The sequence below is a fragment of the Petromyzon marinus genome, chromosome 13 (genome assembly GCF_048934315.1).
Source record: "Petromyzon marinus isolate PM22_M1 ecotype Great Lakes invasive population chromosome 13, UKy_Petmar_22M1.pri1.0, whole genome shotgun sequence".
Taxonomy (NCBI): Eukaryota; Metazoa; Chordata; class Hyperoartia; order Petromyzontiformes; family Petromyzontidae; genus Petromyzon; species Petromyzon marinus.
This window is the reverse complement of record NC_133679.1, coordinates 6,668,199-6,695,040: the sequence shown is the minus strand read 5'-3', so window position 1 is coordinate 6,695,040 and position 26,842 is coordinate 6,668,199. Positions and strand designations below refer to the sequence as shown.

At 40.8% G+C, this 26,842-nt stretch overlaps 1 protein-coding gene across 4 annotated transcripts in view; it reads left to right on the top strand.

Moving 5' to 3' along the window:
- The window catches only part of LOC116941905 (uncharacterized), a 37,216-nt gene extending 13,769 nt beyond the window's left edge, over nt 1-23,447 (top strand). For 3 of the 4 annotated variants that reach the window (XM_032953240.2, XM_032953236.2, XM_032953237.2), the window contains 8 exons: nt 4,060-4,184; nt 11,115-11,261; nt 15,537-15,574; nt 16,155-16,278; nt 18,993-19,163; nt 19,945-20,030; nt 20,468-20,938; nt 22,392-23,447. In XM_032953240.2, coding sequence (XP_032809131.2) covers nt 4,060-4,184; nt 11,115-11,261; nt 15,537-15,574; nt 16,155-16,278; nt 18,993-19,163; nt 19,945-20,030; nt 20,468-20,938; nt 22,392-22,649 — 1,420 coding nt within the window. In that variant the 3' untranslated portion in view covers nt 22,650-23,447. Of the gene's footprint in view, nt 1-4,059; nt 4,185-11,114; nt 11,262-15,536; nt 15,575-16,154; nt 16,279-18,992; nt 19,164-19,944; nt 20,031-20,467; nt 20,939-22,353 lie in introns of all 4 variants that reach the window. The other variant, XM_032953239.2, reaches the window with a different exon arrangement.
- Nucleotides 23,448-26,842: the final 3,395 nt, after the last annotated feature.

Sequence of the window (26,842 nt, the reverse complement as noted above, 5' to 3'; positions counted from 1 at the left end):
GCCTTCATCTAGCAATGGATTAACAAAGCGTTGTCAATTCATAATGATTTTATACATTATGACATAGTTATACCTGAATATCATAAATATACGTTCTGTTTAAGATCTTTTCTAGCGGGTACTGTCATCCCTCGTTATATGGCCAACTAAATATTCGGATTTTAGCCATAACGTAAGGTAAAATGAGGGAACGAATTCCATGTAGGTTACGTTAAATTCTCATTTCTAAGAATTTTAAATCTCTCAACTATCAAAGAAAAATCTGGGACGATTTTTTTTTGCAAAAATCGAACACCGCCCAGTCTGTGGTTTATCCTTGCATGAATTTCATGCTGCTCCAGGTTGTAAAAAAAGGAAAAAAAAATAGTTCAGTGGTTTGTAAATAGTTTTTGCGTGGCACACTTTTGGCACTGTAATGGTTTCCCCGCACTCTTTGCGGTGCCCAAGGTTGGCTCGTTTTGGTTTCTGCCCTTTCTGTTACTCATGCTGCCTCACGCGACTATCGTCAATGTTTCTGGTAGGTACTCTAACGTATTTTTTTTTAATTTCGCTACTTATTTTGAGGAGTTTTATTCACATTTTCTAAAATTATCGATTGTCCATTAAATATGTGTTTAACAAAAGCTTTGCTGCATTCTTAAATGAGATTTTATTTCGTCTTGGGGCCTCGTTTTTTTTTCCCCATGGGAATGCATCTCCAATGATATAATTGAAGTGAATGAGAACATAGGGTTCGATGTATGGAGTTTTCACTTTTCGGACGAACTTTTGGAACGTATTTTTCCGTCGTATGTCAAGAGATGGATCATAGTTTAAGAATATAAAATTTACAAAGCTTGTTGCATCTGTCGATCAGTATCTATTGAGGCAATCGTGTGTTTTTTTTAGGTTAGCATAATTCCCGAGGTATTTTAATGTGCTTCCCACTCGCTGCCTGTTTAGTTTGCCAGGATACTGCTTGGAGATTTCCAAATTGTAAAAAAAAGCAAAAGGTATTTTGTAAAATAAGCTATTTTATAACAATTTTACAAGCCCCAATGTGACACTTAATTAAGATGAACTGGAAATGGATTTCGCAAAACATATTTGACATGTTTTCAGAGGGATATCGTAAATTATTCAAATATTTAACATTTATTCAGGCTGCCACAGGGCTTGTGTGGGAATGCAGTTCGGTTTGTATGTTTATTTGGCTCACACTTGGAAATAAAATGTTTACAAATAGTGCAGCGACGCTGCTTTGTCATGTGATGATTTTAGTTGGAAATTGATGTACTGCTATTAAGGGCTGGAACAGAGCCACAGTCTGGGAGAGATTGCCAAAGCAGCTTGAGTGCGCATTGTTGCTCTGTCACGCTCGGCATGTGGGAGTGTGGGGGAAAAAAACAGATGTGGTAAAGTGAACCCCTTGGTGAGTACCCAACCCAGAGGGGACTCAAGACGGTACATTACGCGGAATAAATTAATGAAATAACGCTACGAATAAAACGATCTTGAACAGATGTGAATGAAATGCATTGCTCACAAGTGTCACGTCAGTGGAGAACCCATTCTTGTAATGTCTACCAATGTATTTTATCAAAGGAACCACAGCCTATTTGTTTTTTATGCCATATATTCTCTTCATCATCAAACTAAATCACTCACATTTCCGGCTTTGTAAATGTATGCAATGATTGATGAGATTCTATTTATGACGGTTCTCAGCATAACAAAAATTGACTTGTTATGACACATTAGTTTGACTAAAATGCGAATAAATTACATTCCAGCCATTCTCAATCAACCATTGGATGAAGGCCTTTCCATGCCCTGTTGGTCGTGAGGGTTTTTTGACCACACTGGTCAGTGCCGGTTGATGAAGGGGATTACGGTCAGGACCGGTACTGATTTCACCTGCCACTTCTGCTCGTCGTGGCTGGGACCCAATCTCAGGTCGCTAACCACTGTCCAACCGCTCCACTACTTTAACCTCAATAGGGTATGTTTCCACAATTTCTAAATAATTCTGCCTACCGTTGTTCGTGCGGTGGTTTACAGACAGATGACGGCTGTACCAATTTGGTGGTAGCTAATGGCATCTGCTTGGAGGGACAACCCAATATGCGAAGAATATAATATTCAGGTGCAATGTTATACCACACGAGCACTGGTACATAACGGTGTTTGGCAGCTAATATTGCTATTGCAGGTCTGCAGCGAATGGGGCCTTTTAAGTCCAAGCCACAGAAAAGGATCGAGAATTTTCCACACAAAAAAAACCGTCTGTGGAAAATAACTGTTGTTTCACAACGGTACCACAGTGCAATATTAACATTTTGTACTGGGTTGTGAGACCCGACCCTTTAAGTCTGCCATCGAGCCAACCTTAACCAAATTGTTCCCCCCTTTCTTACTTGCTAATTTCAACGCTCTGAAATGAACTTTAAATCTACAAAATGCGTTTGTGATGATACTGCGTTGGTGCACAAAACGCACAAATAACAAAAACTCAACACAACCATTCTCAAGGGGCAATAAGGAGAGGATGAATGTGACATGGCTTATTGTATATATATTTTTTTTAACTTTTAGGGTTGCGTTATCAATGTGCACATGCATGCAACATTTTAGCTCACAAAGAAACCAGCCTTTAAATATATTTGAATACTTATGCTGTCAACGTTGTATTTGGTTTATTTACATTCATAACTATCATTATAAGCATGCTTGAGCTTCATGCCCCCTGCAGTAATTACGGGCTGAACATGGGTGTGTTTATAAAGGTCATAAAAGCACAGTGCTAAGCATGACATCAGACTTTGATTTGTTCCTTTTCAAGGCTGGTGCTTTTCGGTTATATCTGCTGATCTGACACAGAGCCACTTTCTCACACGTATATCATATGCAATAATTAATACGTTTTCCAGAAGTTTGACAGTTTTTTTGTTTATTGTGCTATATGTCCGAGACCATGGGAGGCTCTGACTAATGTTTGTGAAAATTCTGCAGGAGGTTCAAGGCTAATTCATTTGCATGGCTGGTGGCTTTTACAGCTATGCAAGGTTAAGGCAGAGCTGCACACTTGATCTCCTTGATTTCTCAAATTCATGATGCCTTTCAAATAAGGCCTCTGGTCTCTGACGATTTTTGTTGGTCGACTCAATATGTGTGAATTGACGTAAACAATGTAAGTAAGTAGTGAAATATAGTAGTGCAATGTATATATGTAACCTATAATGTGTTTTTGTGTTTTACATTTGGACAAATGCAGTGTCACATTGTAATAATATTTGTTCCTAAAATTGTAGATATAATTATGAAACATGAAACCATTGTTAAAGTAAAAGTGTGCTTGACGTTGTTCATATCTGTGCATAATAAAGATATTTTAAAAGTTACATTTCAAATTACTTTGGCTCACACCTGTTTTTATCACATTCAGCTTAGAAGCCCGTGGGCTGCATTAATGGAACAGGCTTTTTGGTATTGGCTATATTGCTGCCTGTATTGGCTTCGTGAAAGCCACGCATTTGCATTTGGTACATTGAAGTGTACCGTGACATGAAAGTGTCAGCCTTAGCGTAAAGTGTGTCCTATTGACACTATATCTCCTTTTATGTGACATGCTGGGAGTGTCAATAACATTTTACATTTTTTTTGTTAGCATACGCTGTTTTGATTTTCACGTTTGATATGACGGAGGATTCTTTTTCTGATCAATTCATTCCTTGGAGGTGCAATAAGAGCTTTTATGTTGGACCGTTTGAATCCTCCTCTGCTTACATCTGAAATATTCGCAAAGAGAATTTCATTAAAATGACAGATGCTGACTTGTGTTATTTATCAAAAATCCTACATGTAGCATTTATGACAATTAATTCTGGATTCTATGTCTTGATGACGATGATGACAATGAAAACATGTTTTTAAAACATATAGATAACTTCAAACAAAAATGAAAGCCTTATAAGAAAAATAACCTTAGCCACGTGTATTTGATGTTGGCCGTGTTATATGTATATACTGTATACGAAAGAAGAAAACGAGGTACATTTTCTGAACAATTTGTCTTCAAAGTGGCAACACCTTTGGACAGCTGGGAGTGGGAAGCAGAGACGAGGCGGTGGTGGCACGCGTTATTGAGGACCTGGAGGAGGTCATCCAGGTGGCTTGTGGAGCCAACCACAGTCTGGCAGTCGCACGTAAGTATGGGACACAACTGTGTCTCAAGACGAGGTACATGTTATTCTTTGGGTCTTTCAGCAAAGGTACGTAGATAGGTTTAAAGAAAATAGGAAAAAAATAACAAAAAACTACGACGTTTCGATCGCAACACAAGCGATCGTCATTTTTTTTCCCCTCTTGATAATGACCGCTTGCGTTGCGATCGAAACGTCGTAGTTTTTTTGTCATTTTCTTTGAACCTATCTACGTGTCTTTACCAAAAGACCCAAATAATATGAATTCCTGCAGTCACGAAAGCTTTAAGTCAATATTTAAGGGTACATGTTCTTTCTGAAAATAAACGCGTGATATTTTATTACAATTATTTGATAGTTCATAAAACTTTTGGCTGAGTATAGCTGTGGCAAAGTGCCTTTATTCGCAATTGAAAGAGTTGTGATTTCAAATCCCTGTCTGGATTTCTCATATAAATTGTGGAAATAACCTGATCACACAAGCCCAAACCAACATTTTCCCCCACAGCTTGACTTAGTTGAGTTCATCCCTGTTTGTCTTTACACATGATATAAGATAACATTTGTTTGTTGCAACTCAACATGATTGTCCTAGACAAATTCATGGCCTTCAGCTATGCCAAGTCACCATAAATGTGGTCATTTGTGCCCAACCTAGATGGAGCTCAGAAACTAAAGAGGGTCAAACCAGAGGTTATCAAGTGTGGGGCTCCATGGGGCTGCAGGTTGTGAAGTCACCATGAGATTTAAGTACGGAAATAGACTCAATCTACATATTTATTGAATGCATGTGTTTGTGAATTGAAACTATCAGTGCGGAACCTCAGTTGTTATCCCTTCACGTGCGCGGGTTTTCTCTGAGTACAGTTCAGTTAATTGCCTTTATTATCAAGTGTCAAACATTCTTTTGTGCTATTGGTTAAACATCCAATTGCAGGACCAAACTGAAAAAATGGTTTTGAGACTCAGTGAGACTTTTCTGGGTAAATAATTGGAATCATAATTTTTACTATACTTATAACTGGGTTAACGATGGCCACTAACTCCAGTAAAGGTATGAAAATGTGTTCAGGTAATTCCAATAGTGGGATAAACAGCAAGCGTTCTAGCGGGTGCAAACACCCCTTGATAAACATTATTTTCGTCATGAAATAGACTCCATGAATCATAATAACAGAACCCCGTGTTTAAAGGAGGCCTCGATGCCCTCCATCTAACCGCCCTCGTAATCAATGGCACAGGCTTCATCTAAAAAAATATGGCAAATCTACACATGGCAGTGAGTACTGCTCCTCTAACATCTTCGTGAGCCAGACACCAGCACCAAGTGCTGCTGGCCACATGCTGCAATGCGATTAAATGCCCATACTGCTCTGTGCTGTATGCCTTTTAAATATTTGTAGGGCACATACAATGTATTGCGCGCAAGTCTTCTGACGGGCGTATTATTATTGTTAGTTATTACTCACGGAAGTTTAGAACCACGGAGAATGTCACGTGTTTAAGGGGAACACGTGTAGCTGTTGCTCATTGTGAGCCATGACCTATCCGCTGCGGAATAGAGGCCTCCACAAGCCGTTCCCATCATACGGTCTGGCGATGCAACGGCCTGTCTAGAATGGGTGATGAAGCCCGAGAGAAGGTGTCATCTGCCTTTATTGTTTCTTAAAGTAATCAGTTTATTTTCCAACTTTATTTCTGGCCACGTGGGGAGTGAGTCACTGACTCTCAACGAGTGAGGAGCAAATCATAATGAAGCCAGCACTCCAGTACGAATGTTTTGTTTTTCCTTGCAAGCACGACTAATCCGCAACAATAATATTGTCAGATTTTTCTTAATCGGTTCAATAGTACACCATAATCTGGTCACGTTCAAGACATTTTTATACTTGGATGGTGTTAATAAAACAATTAACTTCACCCTTCATTAACTTATTTAACATTGATAGAATTAAGTCACCATATAAATACATTATTTGAAACATATCACTCCTGAAAAAAGTGGGCAGCCTTCGTGTACAATATTGTATTTAATTTGGGATGTCTAGAGTTCTTCGAATTCAATTTTTATTATTAATAATATTTCTGGACACTGGTGTAATAACCTTATCAAAAGCAATCTCTTGCCCTGTACCTGGCCACCTGTTCATGATTTCCTAATAGGTGAAAGCAGAAAATTATGGTGTACGTTAGCCTCTGCCTGGCTAAATGACGTATTACGTGACGGCTGAGTGAGCTGTGATAGCGCCATTCTATTATGACAGCTTCTCTCTGTTGTACATTGTTGGCGGGGAAATGTGCGCGGTGGGGCTGCGTGTAATTACCAGAGGCTGGGCCTGCTGACGGCTCGGGATGATTTCTGACAGGTCCATTACACGGAGGTAACGAGGACAATGTAGTGGACCTGATTCTCTGCCGCCGCACCGATGGCTCTAAGGTGTCTCTTGGACATTTGTTCCGGCAGCCATTGGACTGTGAAGGAGACTGATATTTTTAGCTGGGTGGGTAGGATGTGGAGAGTCTTAACTGTGGTGGTGTATGTGTGTGTTTGTATGTGTGTGCACTGTCAGGATGGGGAGCCGGTGGTGCAGTGGTTAACGCGCCGCGCTAAGAATCCAGCGACCCGAGTTCGATTCCCACTCACGGCCAACACCAGTGACAATAATATGAACCGGCTCTGGGCCTCCCCTTGGTCGAGTCAGCCTGAAATGAGTGCCAAGTGTGGTGTGTAAACATAGACATTAGAGAGACAAAGGTGGCCAGACGTAGTGCTGGCTACCTACCCCTTTGTGTGCCGTGCCGTCCTTCATAGGTGCTGCTCGCTAACAGCACTTGCCCCTACAGCCTGTTGAGGCTATACGGGGGATCTTTGTCTTTGTTGCTGTCAGGATGGGGGAGCGAGGTGGAAATTGTGGGGGGCTAAAATGAGTCAGAGGTGGTCGGTCGGCAGCCGTGGCATCTGTAAAGAGCCTTGGTTGAAGCTTTTTTTATTCTGGAAAAAATAATGGCATACTTAGGGCTGCCATCATGCATCATCTTGTTTAGAACACGCACTCACACAAACAAGACTGAGCCACTAAGTAAGCGTTATATAATCCGACTAACGACTGTTTTGAAGAAAACTTCAATGGGTAGTGATTTTTTTTTTATATGAAATGATTTCACATGCCTTTTATACCAGGCTACCATGATACCATTATAGAGCAGAATGTCACTAATATTACATAATTTTACGTAAAACAATCGTTTGCATTGAAACAGTTGTTGTGACTGCGCTATAACCTGAAATAGGCCATGAATTGATATTGAAAGAAAAGTGTGATTTGTAGTTATTACGTCATTTATGTATGATGGATACGGCTGCCAAATTGAGTTCTCTAGAACCCAGTAGTTACAGGAGCTTTCTGAAAGTTGTGATATCATATTTCTGGTGGAGTGTAAGTGCAGTGGTCCCATGCTACACTACGAACCTGGCACCCTATGTTCGAGTCATAGCCATAGTTACTACCAGGGGCGTGATATCTGAACATGTCCTCGGCCCCTTTGGCTGGCTAGCTTGGTGAGGTATGGTCCAAACAACTGTTGTGACTGACATAGCGTGGTGAGGGCCTCATTCCATCCAGCAGTAGATTAACGAAGGCCTGAAAAATCTAAATAAATACATTTATATTGTCTTTATTTCATGTAAACCAAAAAATGACAAAAGCATATAATGACAATATCGGTGAATCTCGAGCGCTTTTGCATTTGACAACATGGTATTATTTCCGTTGCAGTGAAATAGCAAGAAACGCATCAGTAGGGGGCAATGTTGGCTTCAGTTTGAAATAGAGTGACTGTAGGACCGCAAGGTACAATGTAGCCTTACCCTTTCAATGTTTTGTTTCTTCCCTTGGAACGTGTCACTATTGCACACCGTGAACAAAGGGAAGTTAGTTTTCCATACCCCCCCCGCCCACACCTCCACACACTCGTTTCATCACTCTTGAGCAAGTGCCACTGCACAGATGATGAGCAATGAATTACTTTTTTTTATTAATTTATAGACTTTAGACGTACACGTTTCCTGTTGTTCAGTGAATAAGCCTACATTTCTGTTGCGTGAGGAGGTATGCACAGACGGTGGTGCTGCGGAACAGCGGAAAGTGCACTGCACTATGAACCCGGCGACATGAGTTACATTCCGAGCCACAGCAAACGTCAATTGTGAACGACGTCAAAAGCCAATTCCGCTCTCCCTTCACCGACCCGCAATAACCAGCGCGATGATGTGTGAGCAAATAACCCCCATAGCCAATACAGTGTGGGGACGTCAATAGTACATAGACAAAAGGCTAAACATTATTACTCATATTTTATAATATCAGCATTCTATTCCATCAATAAGATTATCGGCATCAGTTTCTGACTTTTCTCGGCGTTTGACTAAATCACCCACGCTTTCGCGATAAAAAGGCCTTAGACAAAATATCTGAATGATCAAAACCATTTATAGAGGTGGAACAGCTACTCTAAAACTGCATGCAGAAAGTAACTAAATACAACTCATAAAAGAAGTCAGGCAAAGATGTGTGTATATCACCAATTGCTTTCACAACATTAGGATATTTTTTTAAATTGTATTGTAAAAATTAAGGCATTAACAGAAATGGTAATATATTCATTATAACAACCCATAGCAATTAAGTGTAGGAGATTATAGAATTAATTGACAAATACGGCTATGAAAATGGGCTCAAGAAGAATGAGTGAAAAAGGTTACACATGAGAAGAACATTGGGGGTGGGATGCAAATGGAATGGAAAACCCAATGGCATACTTATACCTATAGCACTCATTGAAGATGGATTTGGTTAAAACTGATTACGTAAAGAGGCAAGCAAAAACAGGTTGGGGTCATTGAGCAAACCGAAATTGAAAGTGAAAACTTAGCAGTGTGCCAAAAGAAGAACGCTTTTAACGATTAAACATTTTCCTGATATGAAATATGGATCGGAAACTGACAAAGAAAGTGGAATAAAAGCGTTAAAGTACACAGAGGAGCGTGGAAGATGCGCATGCTGAGAATTACGCTGAGAAGACATAACACAAGTATCACATAACAGCGCACCTATTTGAGACATCGCGTTGACTTTCAAGTTAGCGGTGGGCTTGGACAATGCACATTGCATGGAAGGGTGAAGGACAAGGCTAATAATGGAATAGCAGCCACAATTGAGGAACATGCCAGAGGGGACAATCACCGAGGAGATGGAACCTTGAGATTAGTTCATGTGCACTCATGAGCAAGATGGATAGTGTAATCACAAGAACGCGATGAATGGCAATTATGTGGGGGAGCCCTTCATCTAACAGTGGATAGACAATTGGTACTGATGACGATGACAGTTAATGTACTGTAGTGTTAAATGTCAGAAAGGGTAATTGAAAACAATGTCAGAATATACACTTCCAATCTATACATTTATCCTTACATTTACACACACTGGAAGACGGATTGATGCTTCACAGGCATTATTTCTATATATATAATAAAATATATAAAAACAGTGGTAGATATTTCAAGTAAATTTCACGATACATCTGAATTACCCTCTGGTTTGTCACCATTCTCAGTCATAGGGGACTTAAACAGCCATGATTACATGCTTCCGGCAGTCACCACGAGTGCTCCACTTCAAGGCATTTGTTGACCTGCAAGGTCACTTGCCGTGAGGTCACACATTCACACAGGATATCAACCTCCTCTTGGACTCCAACCTTACAAGCCGACAAAGCCTCAACATCATATATTCGGCTGAGGCTCATACCATCAATTTCTTGACGTTCACCAATTATGAGGCTGTTGTATTCGAGCTGAAACTCAACACACTGACGAGTTCTTTAAACTATCAGTTTTTCACCCACCCTGTCATGTAATATAACTGGTAAGAAGTAGGTGATTTGGTGAATGGCCCTTACCCAGCTGAGAAGTGTTTTCTTTCCTTTTCTCAGAAACCTACAGCCTTGATTCGGTGCTAACAGTAATATTGAAGAATACAATTCATTTGGACGAGTGTTGCGCATTTCTTCCTTGGGAGATTTTCCTCATATCGAGATACTCTTTTGAATTGTCTCCATATTCAAAGAGATAGATCCAAACATTACCATGTTATATCACTTAAATAAGACCATTGCGACTTTATCCGTGTGAATATTATCACATGAATTATTCAAATGATATTTTTGTTCAGTGTTCGCATAGAGAATATGTGTTGAGCTGGATAAGATGTCTGTGAAATAGTGTTATATAAGTCAAATGAAACCAATTTTTATTTGAATATATCTTCCAAGATGCCTGGCCAATGTGGAAGAGAAGGCCAAAATACCTTTTAGAGGGGCTGTCTAGAACTCCCTCCAGTTGTGGCCCTTCTGCCCGCGGTGGTGCGAGCAAAAGATTGCAGGGCTGCACCTTTATCTTGAAATAATAAAATACTACTAAAACTATTTGCATTTTACCAGGTAAGGCCCATTGAGCTTTCCAGCTCTTTTTTTCAGAAGCAACCTGGCCAAAAATAAATCGTAGCCCAAGAAAGTGGCTTTTCACGTGGACATTTTATAGCAGCCAAATACTGTAAATGCACGTTTGTAAATGTGGAGGGAAAACCCGTGTAGGACTCGGAGAAATGTGAAGGACCCAGAGAAAAATCCACGCGACCACGGGGATAAAGTCATGCAAACTCCAAATATACAGCAGGCATTAGGGTCGGAATCGAACCCACGACACCTTATACACCAGGCAAGGTAGTTAACATCTCTCCACTTTGGCGCCTATCTCATCCTTTGATCACGGATGAGTTAAGCATTGCTTCTGGACATGTTGGTACCTCACAGCACTGTTTACAATATTATTTCAAGTATATATATATTTTTAATCCTCTGTTGTGCTAACAGCGAGTGGAAGGCTGTATGCGTGGGGGTATGGACGCGCATGCGGCTGTTTGACTCAGGACCTGCTAAACCCCGAGACCATGATGATGGAGCGCTGTGGCAAAGTGATGGCTGTTGCAGGAGGGGGCGCCCACAGTCTGGCCATGACAGGTCAGTTTCTCCCCCTCTCCATCACGGTGTGGTCGAGTGTCCGGAGTGTGATGATTACACCGGAGCTCATCAATATTACTCATCTTCTTGAAAACATGGATTTTTGTGTTGTTGTAAAATATTGCTCGTGTGACCTAATGTCTCCATTTATTATACCACTTCAAGTCTATTTTAGAGTTTTAGAGTTGAAAACTCCAGCATATGATTATCTTTGTTCTTAATCGCTGCATTGATTAATTGATAGTAACACGTTCTACATCAATATTTAAGAATATTATATTGCTTTATACTCATTATCATCTGCTGGTAGTAAAATGTACATTTGTAATTTGCAAAAAGTTGGAAATTCCAATTAAGTTGCTTATTTATTCAGGTGATATGCATTCCCGTTATATTTATTGCATTTGCAAAAAGAGTCCTAGATATATGTAAAGGAAATACACATTACTTATGTCACGTTGTTTAGTTCGCGGCGATTGTTGAAGTTTGGAATTTAGTTTTAATTGCCTTTGCATGATGGCCATTTCTTTGGAACGATATCACATCATTCACGTTGCGATGGGCAGCTGTGCCAAATACACTATTGGGCCTTTTCAAAAAGGCTAATTGGGAAGGGGCCTCACTACAAGCCTCTCGCTCCTAACTATTAATGTGTTTAATTATTTTACTATTTTTATTTTATAAGGATAATTAATAACTGACTATTTACAGTCCTTTGTGTATCTACTGTTGCTCAAAGGCCTCCCTCCACATGCTGTGTTAGTCATTGGGTTGTTTGACCATATTTAACCACGCTGGTCCATGGGTTAGTGAAGGTGGGGGCCCAGTGCCGGTTTAGAGAGCACACACCACTGACATGAGTCACAGTGGAGAATAGAACTCAGTTTAGTGCACGAATCACTATGTCGCCACTGTGCCCCAAAGCAGAAAACCAGTTGCACGTTCTTAATCAAGTGTTTATCGGTTTGCTATAACACGAATATGCATGAGTGCAAGTTTTTCTTGTTACCATGTTCATGCTGTATTTCCAACAGTATATTAAAGAGCTCAGTGACTTGTGGAACACATGCCATAGGCTGATAAAACGTTAGCACCAATGCCCTAAAATGCACTGGCCAGTGGTTGAGCTGTTCTGCCACACATAAGTGGACCCAAAAGACTGGATTAACTCTACCAACAAGGGCAGAACATGGCAATGTATGGATGAGCTCGCAAATGCAAGCTGTGTCCTTTTTCTCTTCTCAGTAGTTCTTGATTGACACACCACGTGATAAAAGGGATATTGGATTGATAAAGTAGTGGTTTTGGCTAATAATATAAATGCCCCTTGTTTAGCAATTGTTTAAAAATGTGTATAACATAACTTTGTTTTGTTGACTCATTTACGTTTATATGCTGCATTTATCAATGGATAATTGAGTACTCTGTATCATCTTACAACATTGTCAATGAAATGCTTATGAGACAGCCTATTCTAAAATATATTATTTCAAAACATCTCTTGACTGCTCGACATAAATGTGAGATCATTGGAGACACTGGGAGGCTTCCAAAACACGATCGAAAAAGGACAAACTACTTTGATGAACTCGGTAAACTTGAAATGACCTGTGTATATTTATGTACGCTGAAATCAGCCATGAAATTGACCTTTACATCACCCGGCTGACTGGCTGGCTCCGATTAAGTTCCTGCAGCTTTAGCAGAGCTAAACGGACTCGAGTGACATGTTCTGGTGCTCTTGCGTCATGTGGTGTTGGTTTGTTTGCTAGTAAATATTTACAGATGTATTTGCAGATAGAGCTGTGTGAGCTTCTTTGCGCTAAAAGTGGAGTTTTTTTTTCATGCCGTCGCTGATTGCTGAATAGAGGGAGGTTTTAAACTATAGAAGAAACACAGCAAGCTGGTTAAATGGATGTATACACTCAATTTATCGTCGCGAATCACCACCTATGAAGGCCGGTATGGCCTGGTCTTCATAGGTGCTAGCTAACAGCACTTCTCCCAACAGTCTGTAAAGGCTATATGGGGTATCTTTGTTTTGTTTGTTTTATATATGTATATGTGGGGACCGGTGTAGTGGTTAGTGCACACCAGCACTACGAATCCGGTCACCCGAGTTTGATTCCTGCTCACGACCAACATCAATGACGAATATCTAAACTGGTCCTGGGTCTCCCCTAGGTTGAATCAGCCTTAAATTAGCACCTGATGCAGTGTGTAAACATCAGCACTGAAGAGACAAAGGCGGCCGGACGTGGTGTTAGCCACCCACCTCCTCGTGTGCCATGCCGACCTCCATAATAGGTGCTCACTAACATCACTTGCCCCAAAAGTCTGTTAAAGGCTATATGGAGGATCTTTGTCTTTGTTTTTATATATATTATTCTGTTGAGATGCACTGTAAACAGCAAATACGTCCAGCACCACAGACAAGAACGTATTTGGGTTTTGTGAAAGATTTTTCACCTTCTGCCAAAAAGCCCCTAAATATTGCAGCACCTTCCGCTTGACATTTCAATTTTATTCCTCGTGGCTTTTGACATCTTAATAACCAGGGACGCTTCCTCCCTGTAGCCCGCTGAATCGCGTTTGCACGACTCCAATTCTGGCCCTAGTTATTTCTGTCCACTCCCTTCCTGCAATATATTGAAGCTTTTCACCTTTAACCCTAATCTTCCTTGCATGTCTGCTGTATTTATACGGAATCTTACGAAAGATTTTGCTATACGCTGCATAAGAATGGTTCAAATTTAAAATGGTTTTGATCAAATCGGTTGGAACTTAAAATGCATATATTCTTTTTAAAACAAGCTTGTAGGATGCAAACATTTTTGTTGTCTTTGTGAAGGTTACTCACACACCCAATATATAACGGTGCTATTGTTTATGCAGTTTCAGGTAAATTATTGACGCATTTTAATTTTCACCTAAAGCTAATGCAACGCCATAAAGTGTGCCCGTTTCGGTGATGAGTGTTTGATATAGATGATAGTAATATTTAGCATCACAATGTTTCATTTTTTCAGTCAGTCGTTCGGCGTATTGTGCAAATCACACGCATGAGGAGACAGGCGAGCACTTTGCTAAAGAGGTGCGGGTAATTTATAGGATTATGCATTAGCATCTAGTTACGGACGGCGCGTCTCTCTCCACCATTAGCCATGCCTCGTACAGCTGCCGGGATCGGCTGACCCCTCCTGCATCGCTGTCACGGTGGCCCAGAAAGATGATAAATGTTTGCAGGCCTGTAACCAAAGCCTACGGCGAGGGCCTTGGCTTTGCCATGTGAAGTTGAACACCCCAATGTGCCAGGACAATACGCTGCCTGCCCATGGCACCGGGCCAGTGGAAGGCAGGCACCCTTTTAATTTGCCAATGGGTGTGTGCCACGCTCTGGACACTTGTCCATACACGCGGTCTTCTGTAAATTCCACCGTGACCCCTTTTTTTTTTAAGGCGTGAGCTCTTTTTTCATACAGCAAGATGACAGGATTATTAATGACTGGAGAGTGACCTTTGTGACCATACATATTCATGTTGTGTGAGTGCGTATGGGGTGAGTCACCTATTAAAATAGACAGGCAGTGAACAGCATCACATAATTATTAATATTATACTGAATATATAACACCCCTCTTTGATTATTTTCACCAAAAAACTGTATATATGCAAATAAATGAATATGTTCTCCGAAAATAAATAAATACATTTAACGAGGCTAATAGTTTCTAGAGAAGCCACGGACATGCAATATTCACAATGAAAAAATATTAATTATGAGCAAATCCAGTCGCTGAAAAGAGTATTGGAACAATATCTGTTCACCAAAACGTTCAAGTTTACCATACATATATTTATTACAGACACTATTCAGCATCTATATAAATGCAAATGATAAATTGTAAGATTACAATGTATTATGATATTGTAGAGTGTATGGAAACATATATACTCGATAGATATGAGAGAGCCCGTGAAACGATTTTGAGAATGTGATCCTTTTTAACTTTGCACATCTGTAAAAGCTTCAAGTAAACATTGTTACATTTGTAAATTAACATACTGTTTATGGTAGTTAACTTTGCGTTGCTTAACAGTAGTGACAATATTTTCTCGGTTCTTTCGGTAAAGTCACGTAGAAGGGAAACAATAAAATAATAAAGAACCAATAATATGAATCCCTGCAGTCACGAAAGCTTTAAATCAGTAGTTACAATGTCAAGCTTTTGTATTGGCAAGACAAAGCTTAATCCAGATATGTCTGTTTTGCAGACAATGGAAATGTATACTCCTGGGGCTCAGGTCAAGAGGTAAGCACGATTTGGCTATACAAGCACAGTATTCTATGCTTTTAATATGTATATTATCACGTATTCAATTTAATGCATTAAGGCTGCACAGAGACCATTTATATTGTGGTGCAATATTCAAACATTAGGTAAGTGAATCGGCGTGCTATAACACTTCGAGTTCAGAGCATTGAAAGTTATATTGAGTAAATTTAATGTTTAGATTTATTTATTTATTTATTCTCATGAGTGTTATGCACATTTGCTTTGTTCATGGCAATTATTACTCAACAAGAAAAATGGTCCTTGAATGTATTAACGAGAGTTCCAATGTCCTCTGTTCATCGAGGGGCATTCAAGCGTGGAAGAGTAGGCCAAATACCCTACAGAGGGGCTCTCTAGGGCTTTCTCGAGTGGAGGCCCTTCCCGCCAGCAGTGGCGTGAGCAAGCAATTGCAAGGCTGCGCCTTTGCCTGTTCTGGCTCACAATGTAGCTGCTCACTGAACTAATTAATGTTGGATACTCGGTGTTGAATGTCCAGCCACATTGACACACGGCGTCCCCAGTTCTTCAAGTCTCCGTCCATCTCTTGCGGCTCTAGGGACAGCTGGGCCACGGTCAGCGGGTGCCGTTCTTAGTTGTGCCGCGGCGACTGGCGTGCCCTCCCCTGGATGGCCGGACCGTGCAAATCACAGCTGGGGATGCCTACAGTGCTGCTGTAACTGGTGATGATCTCCCTCCAACCCCTCGGCCTCCCCCAGCCCCAACTCATGCCACTCTACACTTCTCTGCGTGGCAGGGGCAGAGGGAGTGATGGGTTCCAGCCGTGTGTCACTTCTACATAAAATGGAACACTCGATGCATAACTCCATCACAGCTGTGTGTCAGCACTGTGGGCAGCTTCACAGAGTCTCACACACACAGCCCTTAATCCCGCAGTATTTGTGCAGGGGTGAAGAAGGGACAGGTGTAATGTAGTTAGTTATGCTTTCCACTTGTATGGACTTGTATGCACTATACAAGTATCCGTCAATAACCTTACACGGTTTCCTGCATCGTGTGTAAATCAGACGTGGGTCGCATCGTATGAATATAGCCGATACCCTGAATGTCATAACGTGGGCAATTGCACTGTAAAGATAAGGCACGTTGTTTGCATGATAATATTCTTTAAGGTTTCTTATAAATGGAAGTACATCATACACATCACGTAGTCGATGTAAAAAGAGAAAAAAAAAACCACTAAATAATTAAATAATACATTTAGACGTATGCACAACTGTTGGGATTTGATTACAATCTTAGGGCAGAGTATTTTCAACAGTGATCACGTGACCAAAATACTTGTTGGTCAAAACACTCCGGGTGGTTTCCAAGCGTTGCAGAAGGAGGGACGGCAAAAGGAAAATGGGGAGGCAGTAGAGGGGAGGGAGGCAGGAGTCATCCATGTGGTATTTGCAGTCAGCAAGTACTCTGGTTGCCCCCATTATGTTAAGTTATAACTTAATTGGCACATTTACTAGATTTAAAGAAAAACAAGTCCTGTAGGAATCACTGCCCGGCAGTTCTATATGCAGTGTGAGTTCCACCAACGCAGCCTTACCGTGAAGAAATTAGCCATTTTTTTCCATCACCAGCAAGCTGTGCAATGATCTTTAGGCGAGCTTGCCCTGTTTTATTAATACACAACAATCGCTGAAAACAAGAGCGTTGATGAGGCTTATTTGGTCAAGCTTGGGTGACTCAGTACGCACCACAGTGGTGGATTGCACCCTTAACACATGTTTTATGTGAGGGCAGGGCTGTTTCATTCCCATTTCAATCCTATAGGACTCTATGGGGATTTTAATCCCCTTTCAAATGATGTTAATTGGCATCGCTCCACACTGCTTGTATGCATGTCACATAGCTTTACACAGGGAGCCACACATAATTGCAATGCAAAGGCACGGAGTTCACACAACAAGCCTTTAAGTGCCAATTTGATGGCGTTTCAATGGTTCTCTTATGCCACCCACTTAAGAACTTTAGCTACAACAGAGTAGCAATAGAAACACACCTTATTTTGCTCCTCTCTTTGCAACTATTCCATTAGAGTATATAGTCATTCCAATAATCTACCTAATGCTTCTAATTTATCTTGGCTTTTTGGATCTTGGGATGCAAAGGATTAATTGCAAAAATAGTTTTGGGCTGCATACAATTCTAATGTCTTTGCACTTTACTTTAATTATTTTAAATGCATAAAACTCCTGCCTGGGCTCATGAATAGTGGTACATAACATGTATAGTGATAACCTTATTTTTTATTATTGTAAACTGCTTACATATAATTATAGAGCTGGCAAAAAAAGTTTTAGGAATATATGCAACAAAAATGCAGCAGCCTAATACTATGCTGACATAAGAGTCTGATTTTTATTTAATATCTTTTTTAGCAATATAAAAAGTGGAGGAATGCATAGTTTACTATACAATAAATATATATTGTGTGCATATATGCATTCTTATCACTCACGTCTAAAGCCGTTAAAACCCTTCCAATGTAAATTTCAGTATCCCATATAGTCACCATTTATTACACAATTTATATTGGATCAGCTTATTCTCTGGTGTGTTCTGGAATATCCACTATGTCCATAAAGGTATCATCCCTTATTATAGGATTACAAATGTCAGTTTGAACTGTGTGGTGGCAATGTTTGCAACATGTTTCTTATGCATGTAACTTTGTATTTTTTTACTGCAAAACCCATTTTTTTTACTGAAAAACTTAGAGATCTTCACCAGTACATGCTTGAAGAATTTGAAAAAATCCCATCGAAGAGGTTGCACAACATGTGGGACTGTCATTTTTTGATACGATGTGCATTGCCAACACCATGGCAGATATGTGGAAGTTTATAGGGATAAAATGTTTACAATATTATCTTCACCCTACCAAATGTGTGTGTGTGTCAGTATAGTTTTATAGACCTGGCTCAAATGGCTAATTATAATAATTTAAAATTGTATAACTTCATGGACACCCTTTATCATCAATGAACCATTTCAATTACTACTTGATTTAATGTATTACATTGTATTACCATGTTATTAAATGAATGCTCAATTTCGTCAACCTGGGTTGAAATGTAATTAATCAATCCACGAAATATAGTAATATATAAATAAATGTCTGTAACAATTGCCCATGCATGATATCACTAACATCATATGCATTAAATATGTTCGTTCTCATAATCACTGATGATTTGATAATCGTTCACTAGGCCCTCTGAACCACACCTGAAATTCAAAAAGTGCTAAATTTCCTCCAACAGAAAATTCTCGCAGCACCAGCAGAATTTAGAATCGAGCTGTAGTTTTATACTTTTATAAAAGTGTGCTGCGCACCTAACACGAGACCAACGTGACACTAAGGCAACTTGTTTTCTAGCCAAAGGCGAGCTGTTCATGTGGGGAAGGAGCAGCCACGTGATGGGCGCTGGGAGCCCAGCGGAGCGGCGAGAGTGGGTGGCGCGCCGAGTCGACCTGGCGGGGAGGCCCGTGAGAGCGGTGACCTGTGGTTCCTGGCACGCAGTGGCACTGACGGCTGAGGGCCCTTCTGGTGAGACGTTTCTCTCAAACGCCTCGTGACCACGGTTGCATCGAGTGCCGTATGTGTGTGTGTGTGTATTACCTTCCGACACAGGTGTGCTTGGCATGGCCAGGTAAGCGGCTGGTTTGTGGGTGCAGTGTTCGGGAGGGAGGTATGGAGGGAGCAAAGGCGCTTTTGCTGGAAAATGCGGTTCAGCATGCCATCTTCACCACTGATCACGATGATAAGAATATCTCTCTCCGGTCAAGCTGAGACCATTGCTGCATCTCAGATTTACAGGATCTGCCACACAGAACTCGGTCTACAATGTAATTGCAGGGCAGGGTTTATCTTTGTTGTGGTTAGTACCATTTTTTTGTTTTTGATCGTGTTATGAATGGTAGATGCGGCATGAAGCAATTCTTTTTGAAATTTGCGTCTGCTGTGCTTTAGACATTGCAGTGTTATCTACAAAGAGAGTTCTTATTGTTTTATGTTATGAGAGAGTCTGCCGATTCCGATAATATATGTTTGAAGTAGGATGGATTCCCAAGAGCAATCTGACATTTTAGCAACAGAACAGATGCAATGTCAATGGAAAGCACTGTCAAAGAATACATATTACTCTTGGTTCATCCTAGCAACAGAACAGATGGAATGTCAATGGAAAGCACTGTCAAAGAATACATATTACTCTTGGTTCATCCGGGCATCATTATAATAATGGCATTAAATGATATACAGCACATATACTCGTGATAGGATAAACATAATGTTAATGTCATGCAATTATGTGTAATGTTTCCCCTAGAGTGGCTTAATTCCAAGGTGGTGGAATATGAACCGAAACAAACGCAGGTGAAGCAACGAGAAGGCTTGCCTCTCACTCACAGCCTGGTAAGTATTTGTTTGTGATGGTCAGGTGACACTGCTGGAAAACACCTTACCTTCCTCACCCGGAAAAATACTTTTTTTTCTCCCCACATTCAAAGCAAGTGATGGCATGCGTCACGGTGCAGTTTGTTCTTGGTTTATATTGCAGAACATTGCATGATCTTGGGCAGCCCTTGTAAAGTTGACGTCATGTTACTTAAAAAAAGACATGTACACTTTTGCTCCATTTGAAGTAATTTAGTGAATTGTGGGCATTTCCTTAAAAAAAAAATTTCCTACTCCAAATGGCTTCCATATGTCCCAACATATCATGAACTCACACATGAGTTGTATGTTGAAGATGTAAAATTACTAGAACGTTTATATGCAAATATATGTTCATTCTAACATAATTATTGCTAAACTTAAGTGTTCTCTTCACATCTTTTTTTCTTTGACAGATGCTCAAAGAGCCTGAAAAGAAGACATTAAGGAATTACTCTTCAGATTTTGGCTTTTTCATAGAGAATGATGAGACATCTAAAGACAGTTCAATTAATTCTCTTAAAACTGGCATTAATTTGGATTGTACAGATAAAACTGAATCAGAAGAGAAACTTAATTCGACTGAAACATTTCAAATTCAAGCAGACACCTCAGTGCTGTCGCAAGATTCGCGTAAGCACGTGAATCATTCAAACACCGCGATCACTCGCAACGATACTGCATTGCCGGGCCAACCATCAACCGGAGAGAAAGTTGGAGGTAGGACATATGCAGGGTTGGCCGGCGAAAGATTACCTCAGCAGCTGCTTGCAACCACAAGAGCCCTCAAGGGCAACGAGACACCACCAACCACCAGATCCAAGAGTGCAGCTCCAGGTGTCCGCCGTGGACTTTCAACAAAGGCTTCAGACATGCAGCCACCCTTGGTAAGAACGCTTACCTGTTGAGACAATGCAGCTGCGTTTCATTTGGGTCCGTAAGCTGTCACTGTCTTTCCAAATTAATTGGTATTAAACTGCGGTTACTCTTTTCGTATTTATTTTTTTATATAGTCTAGTTTTCATTGAGTATATCTAATTCTCTCAAATCACAGTGTCATATTATAAAGTGATTTATGACTGTGTAGAGTCACCTTTTTTATCTACATGCTTAATTCAATTTGCATACACACCAAATTGTGATTATGTTGCAAAAAATTTGGATTTGGCTTTGCATTTTATTCCAGGCGCTGTTGCCTGATAGGGCATGGAAAATTATGTCAACTCGGAGGCAGGGTTATGGTAAAGGAAGACTAACTTAGAGTGAGAGGTGACACTTTACACAAAGTGCAGATGGAAAACGGACATGTTAATGAAGTTGACAAACGGACAGTCTTGAATGACAACACAATATTCCGAGTTTTCCATTCGTAGACATTGAGTATGGATACCATACATGTATGTTGAACTTCTTTCGCACCGTAGTAGCCAAACGTGTTAATCGGAGGTACAGGGAAAGGATAACAAACTAAATCATGATTGAAAAGTATCAAATGAGTCTGAAGATTATAATAGTGGAAAACCCAGTTATGTCATTAATTGCCAGATCGGAGCCCACATTTGTTGTACTCAATTAACCACTTCTTACTTAACAAGGTGTGCATAAAACCGATTCCTCTATAAACATCCCCTATTCCTGTTTTTGTTTATGTAACTTATTTGAATACGTAAGCTTGCACATGTATTACGTTGTTTTTTTGCATGAACTGTGAAAGCTTTTATACTTGCCGAAGAATAGCTTGGTTTTAGCCTAGTCAAATGCTAACAATCTGTTGTCAGTATGACTTCACCCAGGAGGTAGCGCTATTAACATAACAATGTCCATTGCTCTAATTGGCCTTCCCATGATGCAGTTCTTTAATTACCTTTGATTAATTATTTTACTTTATTAATATGTTGACTTTCAAAGGGTTTTGTTGGCTATTCAAAGTTCTGACAATATACTCAACACACGGGATACTACGACCTTGGTGTAACAGCACAATTGGGTTTGCAATCCAGAGTACGCAGGTTTTATCTGCCCATGTGGCAGCTGAAACAATCGGGCAAGTTTCTTAAATTCCTCTGCCTCTGTTCACCGAGCAGTGTCATAATCACATATTTGCTACAACTGGAGGAATTAAATGAGCTATACAGCTTTTTTTCACACAGATGTCCAGTAGGTTATCCTGTATAAATGGGTAACCTGCAGTTAGTCAATCGGCAGCTCGCGTGTGTTGGAGTAAAGGGTGGATACTCCCACTTCTGGCAAGAATAGGCCACGGTTGGTAACGTTACCGTAATACAACGCACATCATTTGCAGAATTCTAAAAGACGTCTGTTTGTTATGGCACGGTGGAGGCAAAGGAGAGGCTGCCGTGGAAGGGGACGCATTCCCGGGTGAACAGAGACTCCCACCTCCAGCCGCTCAAACAACCTCCAACGGTTCGTCCGTTCTCTGCCTGGGAGTCAGGAGAGAAGACCAAGCGCCTTCCAATCACTCGGCGCCCAATCTACTCCTCCGGGAGCTCCTGGAGGGATGTGGCGACTGCTTCGCGTCCAGTTCTCTCTGCCCAGAGTCCTGCACAGGACAACCCAAAGTGCACTGATACTGCATAAGTAAGCAGGCATCGTGCATTTTCTGAATTGTACTTGAATACCGGGCAGTGTGGTGGAGATGAGCACCTCCGAATTGTCGTAATGGGCTGGGTGATGTGAGACGTGAACTTACTGTAGTTGTCTACAATGGAGCATGGCACACCTACATGAGTCGCAGATGTTATTTATAAACGTTTTACATGATGCACATGACTGGAATATCATCTGTAATCGATATCATGTATGCAAGATGCTTATTTTCCTCTGACAAAAAATATAAGCTAAGTGTATTTAGCCTACTTTTTACAACATTTTGTATGAGTGGTGTGTTACACTTGTAAGCATTACAAATGTATTTTTTGTTCTAGCCCTTTTTAATCATATACGTGTATTAATTGCCTCGTGCTATATATTTTTTTCTGTGCAAAACTAATCATGCAATTTTCATTTTTTTTTTCGTTGAATATATTACGCTGATAATTGAATATAATGGGAATCCATTGTGTTCAATTATTTTTTGTTTGAATTTGGTCCGGTTAATAATATTCATATGCTTTAATAAGATTTGTAACTCAGAGCTGCTAATATTATATTAAAGAGGATTTCCATTTTCATTAAATGTTGTAAATTTAACAGCCTGTGTTAGCATGTTTTTATGTAATGCTCGATTTTGCATTACTTTTAATGGAATAAAAGATAAAATGTTACAGCTAACTTGCTGTTAAACCTAATAGAAATGTGACCCTTTTCAATTATGCAAACAATACGTGGCGTTTTGTAGGTGGTGTACATGGTAATTAAACAATTTAATTTACAGCACCCTTTAAAATGTTTGTGTTTTCACAAATTATTAACATATAAACATTGTAGTTTTGTAAAGACAATCTCTATTGGGAATAATTATCAACAAACGAGTGAATTTAATTATTAAAGGATCAGAGAGCTGCTGTGATGATCGTATTGAAATGTTTGAAAACACTTGACATCAACAGCATGTGTGTCAATGAAACACATTCACTTGCGACGTCGCACACATTTTTAAGTGCCTTCAGTTGCGCAACATGATGCACGTGTTCTGACATATTGCTCTACGTAGAACAATGCGTACATGTGCGGCCCACATCGCCACATTCCCCGATGGCACTCCTCGCCACAACAACTGTGCATTAAGGGTACGCTGACAATTTCCGTTGCCTGCAGGCTTCAATGTTGTGGCCCACATTAGATCAGCAAGAGCAAACAGATTTAAGTGAGCACTAAGGTAAGAGAGTTGATACATAAAGGGTCATTTAACGCCATTTAATGTGAGGGGTGGCAGGAGCTGATGTGCGGGGAGCTTATCGGGACCACGCGAGTGGGTGGGTGGGGGGAGGTGAAGTCAAGGATGCAGAAAATACATTTCCCCTTGCCTCTATGGGGGGCCCATCTTGTGCCCTGCCACTGAACTTACGGTACCTGTATGCTGGCTGTTTCCACCGTGCCGTGGCCCACGGATGAGACCTCGAGACATTAAGCCGTGACACAAAAAAAACTCCCTTTATTTTATTGTCTTTGTACGAAATGTCATTGCTTGCGTGCCGTAACGCACGTCTTGCATGGCAAGGGAAACATGGAGGTGAAAAGAACCTGTGGCTGACAGCCTGACCGTTTATCGATGAAAAAAAAGGCAGAAACCAGGGGCTTTGTGTGTGTGTGTCTTTGCCTAGTTCTACCCGCATAGAGGCTTGGCAAAAAAATACTGACAAGTGATAATAAGAGAAAAGAATGGAAAACATTTGAAAACAATAAACAGAAACGTGTCTGCCATATTTGTTTTCATTCCCCGATCAAATGCTGCTGCATGGTTGAACAAATCATGTTTACCTTTTCATTTCTCGTGCATTCACATTAATGGCTATCTTTAGCCAAAATGTGTTTTATTCTGTCACACACAGAAATAAGAGTAAAATATGGTTTATCATATGCGGTACATGTGTGATAGTAAAGAAATACTGTAGTGCAACTTGCAAAATTGAACTTTCCTGTCATGAACAGTTGTGTGATAGATAACACTACTAATAAATATTTCTAACTGGAGCACAACACATCTAATGCAATACACACTAGCACATTTCTCTTTAATTCGTACAGCAAAGATCAGAGCAACAATTGTAATAATTTACATTACACGTGGGTGAAAATATATTCTGGTCGTTCATCTATACGCATAAAACCACACCGAAAATCTGTACATTTTCCATACATTTTCATGATGTCCCTGAAATTCGTTTTTTTAAATGTAATCCCACATAGCAGTCTAACAATGTGAGCACAAAGAATACTTTTATTCTACACACACCACCTACCTCCCTTCAGTCTCCCCTATATTATCCCAACCTCCTTTGTATAGTTCACTGTCCCCCTCTATCGTATTAATGATAAGGTGATGTCATCTTCCCATGGTGAATGAAGAGTATTTTAAACCATACCGTGAAATAAAATCTCTTTTTCTTGCAGTCCATGATTCAACATGTGTAACGCCACTGTCGTACGCAGGTGATATATGGGTGTGAGTAAGTCGGGAATAGAACATAAGTTTCATAACAAACGTGGAACATGTTTGCAATAAGCATACGATTCAATACAACGCCGCACTCGGTTGATGAAGAAATGAATAACCGGTTCGGAGGCATTGTGAGCTTCACAAAGTGCCCTGGAAATAAGCACCTAATTAGGCGCACACACACACATACGTATGTCTGCACACATCACACAACAGCAGCCATTCACCGCAAGGTGATGGTGACATCACCACGGCACTCGTGCAGGGCTTTGTGCACTGGAGCACATGCAAGGCACAATGATTTCACATTTAGCCTTACAAACTGTTGGGGCAAGTACTGTTGACGAGCATTTACTAAATGCTCACACACAGTCGACAACAACAAAAGCACACGTGGTTTCCATAAACTAAGAAGAGCAACATGCTTTTTTTTAATACCATAAACTGTAGTTCTCTTAATAAATTCCAACATGGAAATTGCGTGCGTGTGAATATGAAATGCGTCATTGTAGTAATGTGATTTTGATCAATTGATCCGAGCACTGCCACGCAGCGTGAGAAGCTCCCGTGACCCACGTGGAAGGTTGAATGCTGGGATGGGGAGAGAATGGTCGGCTGGCTGCTGGTGTCAGGAACTGACCGTAATGGGTTCATTTACCTTGCAAGGATGTAAAGACGCGTATTGTAACAAAGGCAATAGATTAAATGCAAATCGCGGAGGTGGCGAGACCCTGCGGATATATATGCCACCGCGGGAGTTGCTGCGAGACGCGCCGATCAAGCCACACAACTTGAGGCTGCGCTGTTTCCAACCTGCTTTGACGGAACAACAGCTATCAAGGAGGCGTCGTGCGGAGGAGTCTGCGTGTGGTGAACGGAGGAGCGACTACATCAAAAGGTCACTCGAGGTTGCCCGGGAGGTTTACAAGCTGCTGATGCTTGCGTTTTTTTCGGCGAGCGACGTTGCTGCTGCCCCTGCGGTGCCAACAGGTAGCCGGACTTGCGGTGTGTTCGGCAGGAGGCGATGGCAACGCGGTCACAACGTTGGTAACATTGAAAACGGGACAGAGAGAAAAAAATTACCCGGAGGCATTTGGGTTGGCTGCAAATGAAAGGCGGCGGTTCGGCAGAAGCAGTTGGCGGTGGTGGTGGTGGTGGTTGCAGAACGACGATGCGATGGTCAGCGGAGAGGAGATGCTGCGTGCTGTGTGGTATCAGCCTGTGTTGGTTTGGGACCTCGTGGGAGGGAATCGCGTGTGGGTGAATGGCTTTGAACGTCACAAAAGGGGGGGGGGGGGTGGCAATCGAACAGGTCTGATGGAAACCCCAATGTGTTTTGCAATATTGTACAGGTTCATCTTCTTTGGTTCTTTCGGTAAAGTCACGTAGAATGAGAATAAAATAATAAAATAATACAATCAAATTCTCACGATGTTTCGGCCACAACACAAGTGTGTTCTCATTCTACGTGACTTTACCGAAAGAACCAAAGAAGATGAATCCTTGCAGTCACGAAAGCTTTAAATCGAAATTGTACAGGTTATTGTTGAAAATTCATTAATGGCAGAGCTATAGTACTGCCAAAACGTGCCGAGGTTGTCTCGCAAAAGGTGATAATCGCCCGTGCCTGCGGAACTCGGGGTATTCAAAAATTCCGTGTTGAATTCGGAGC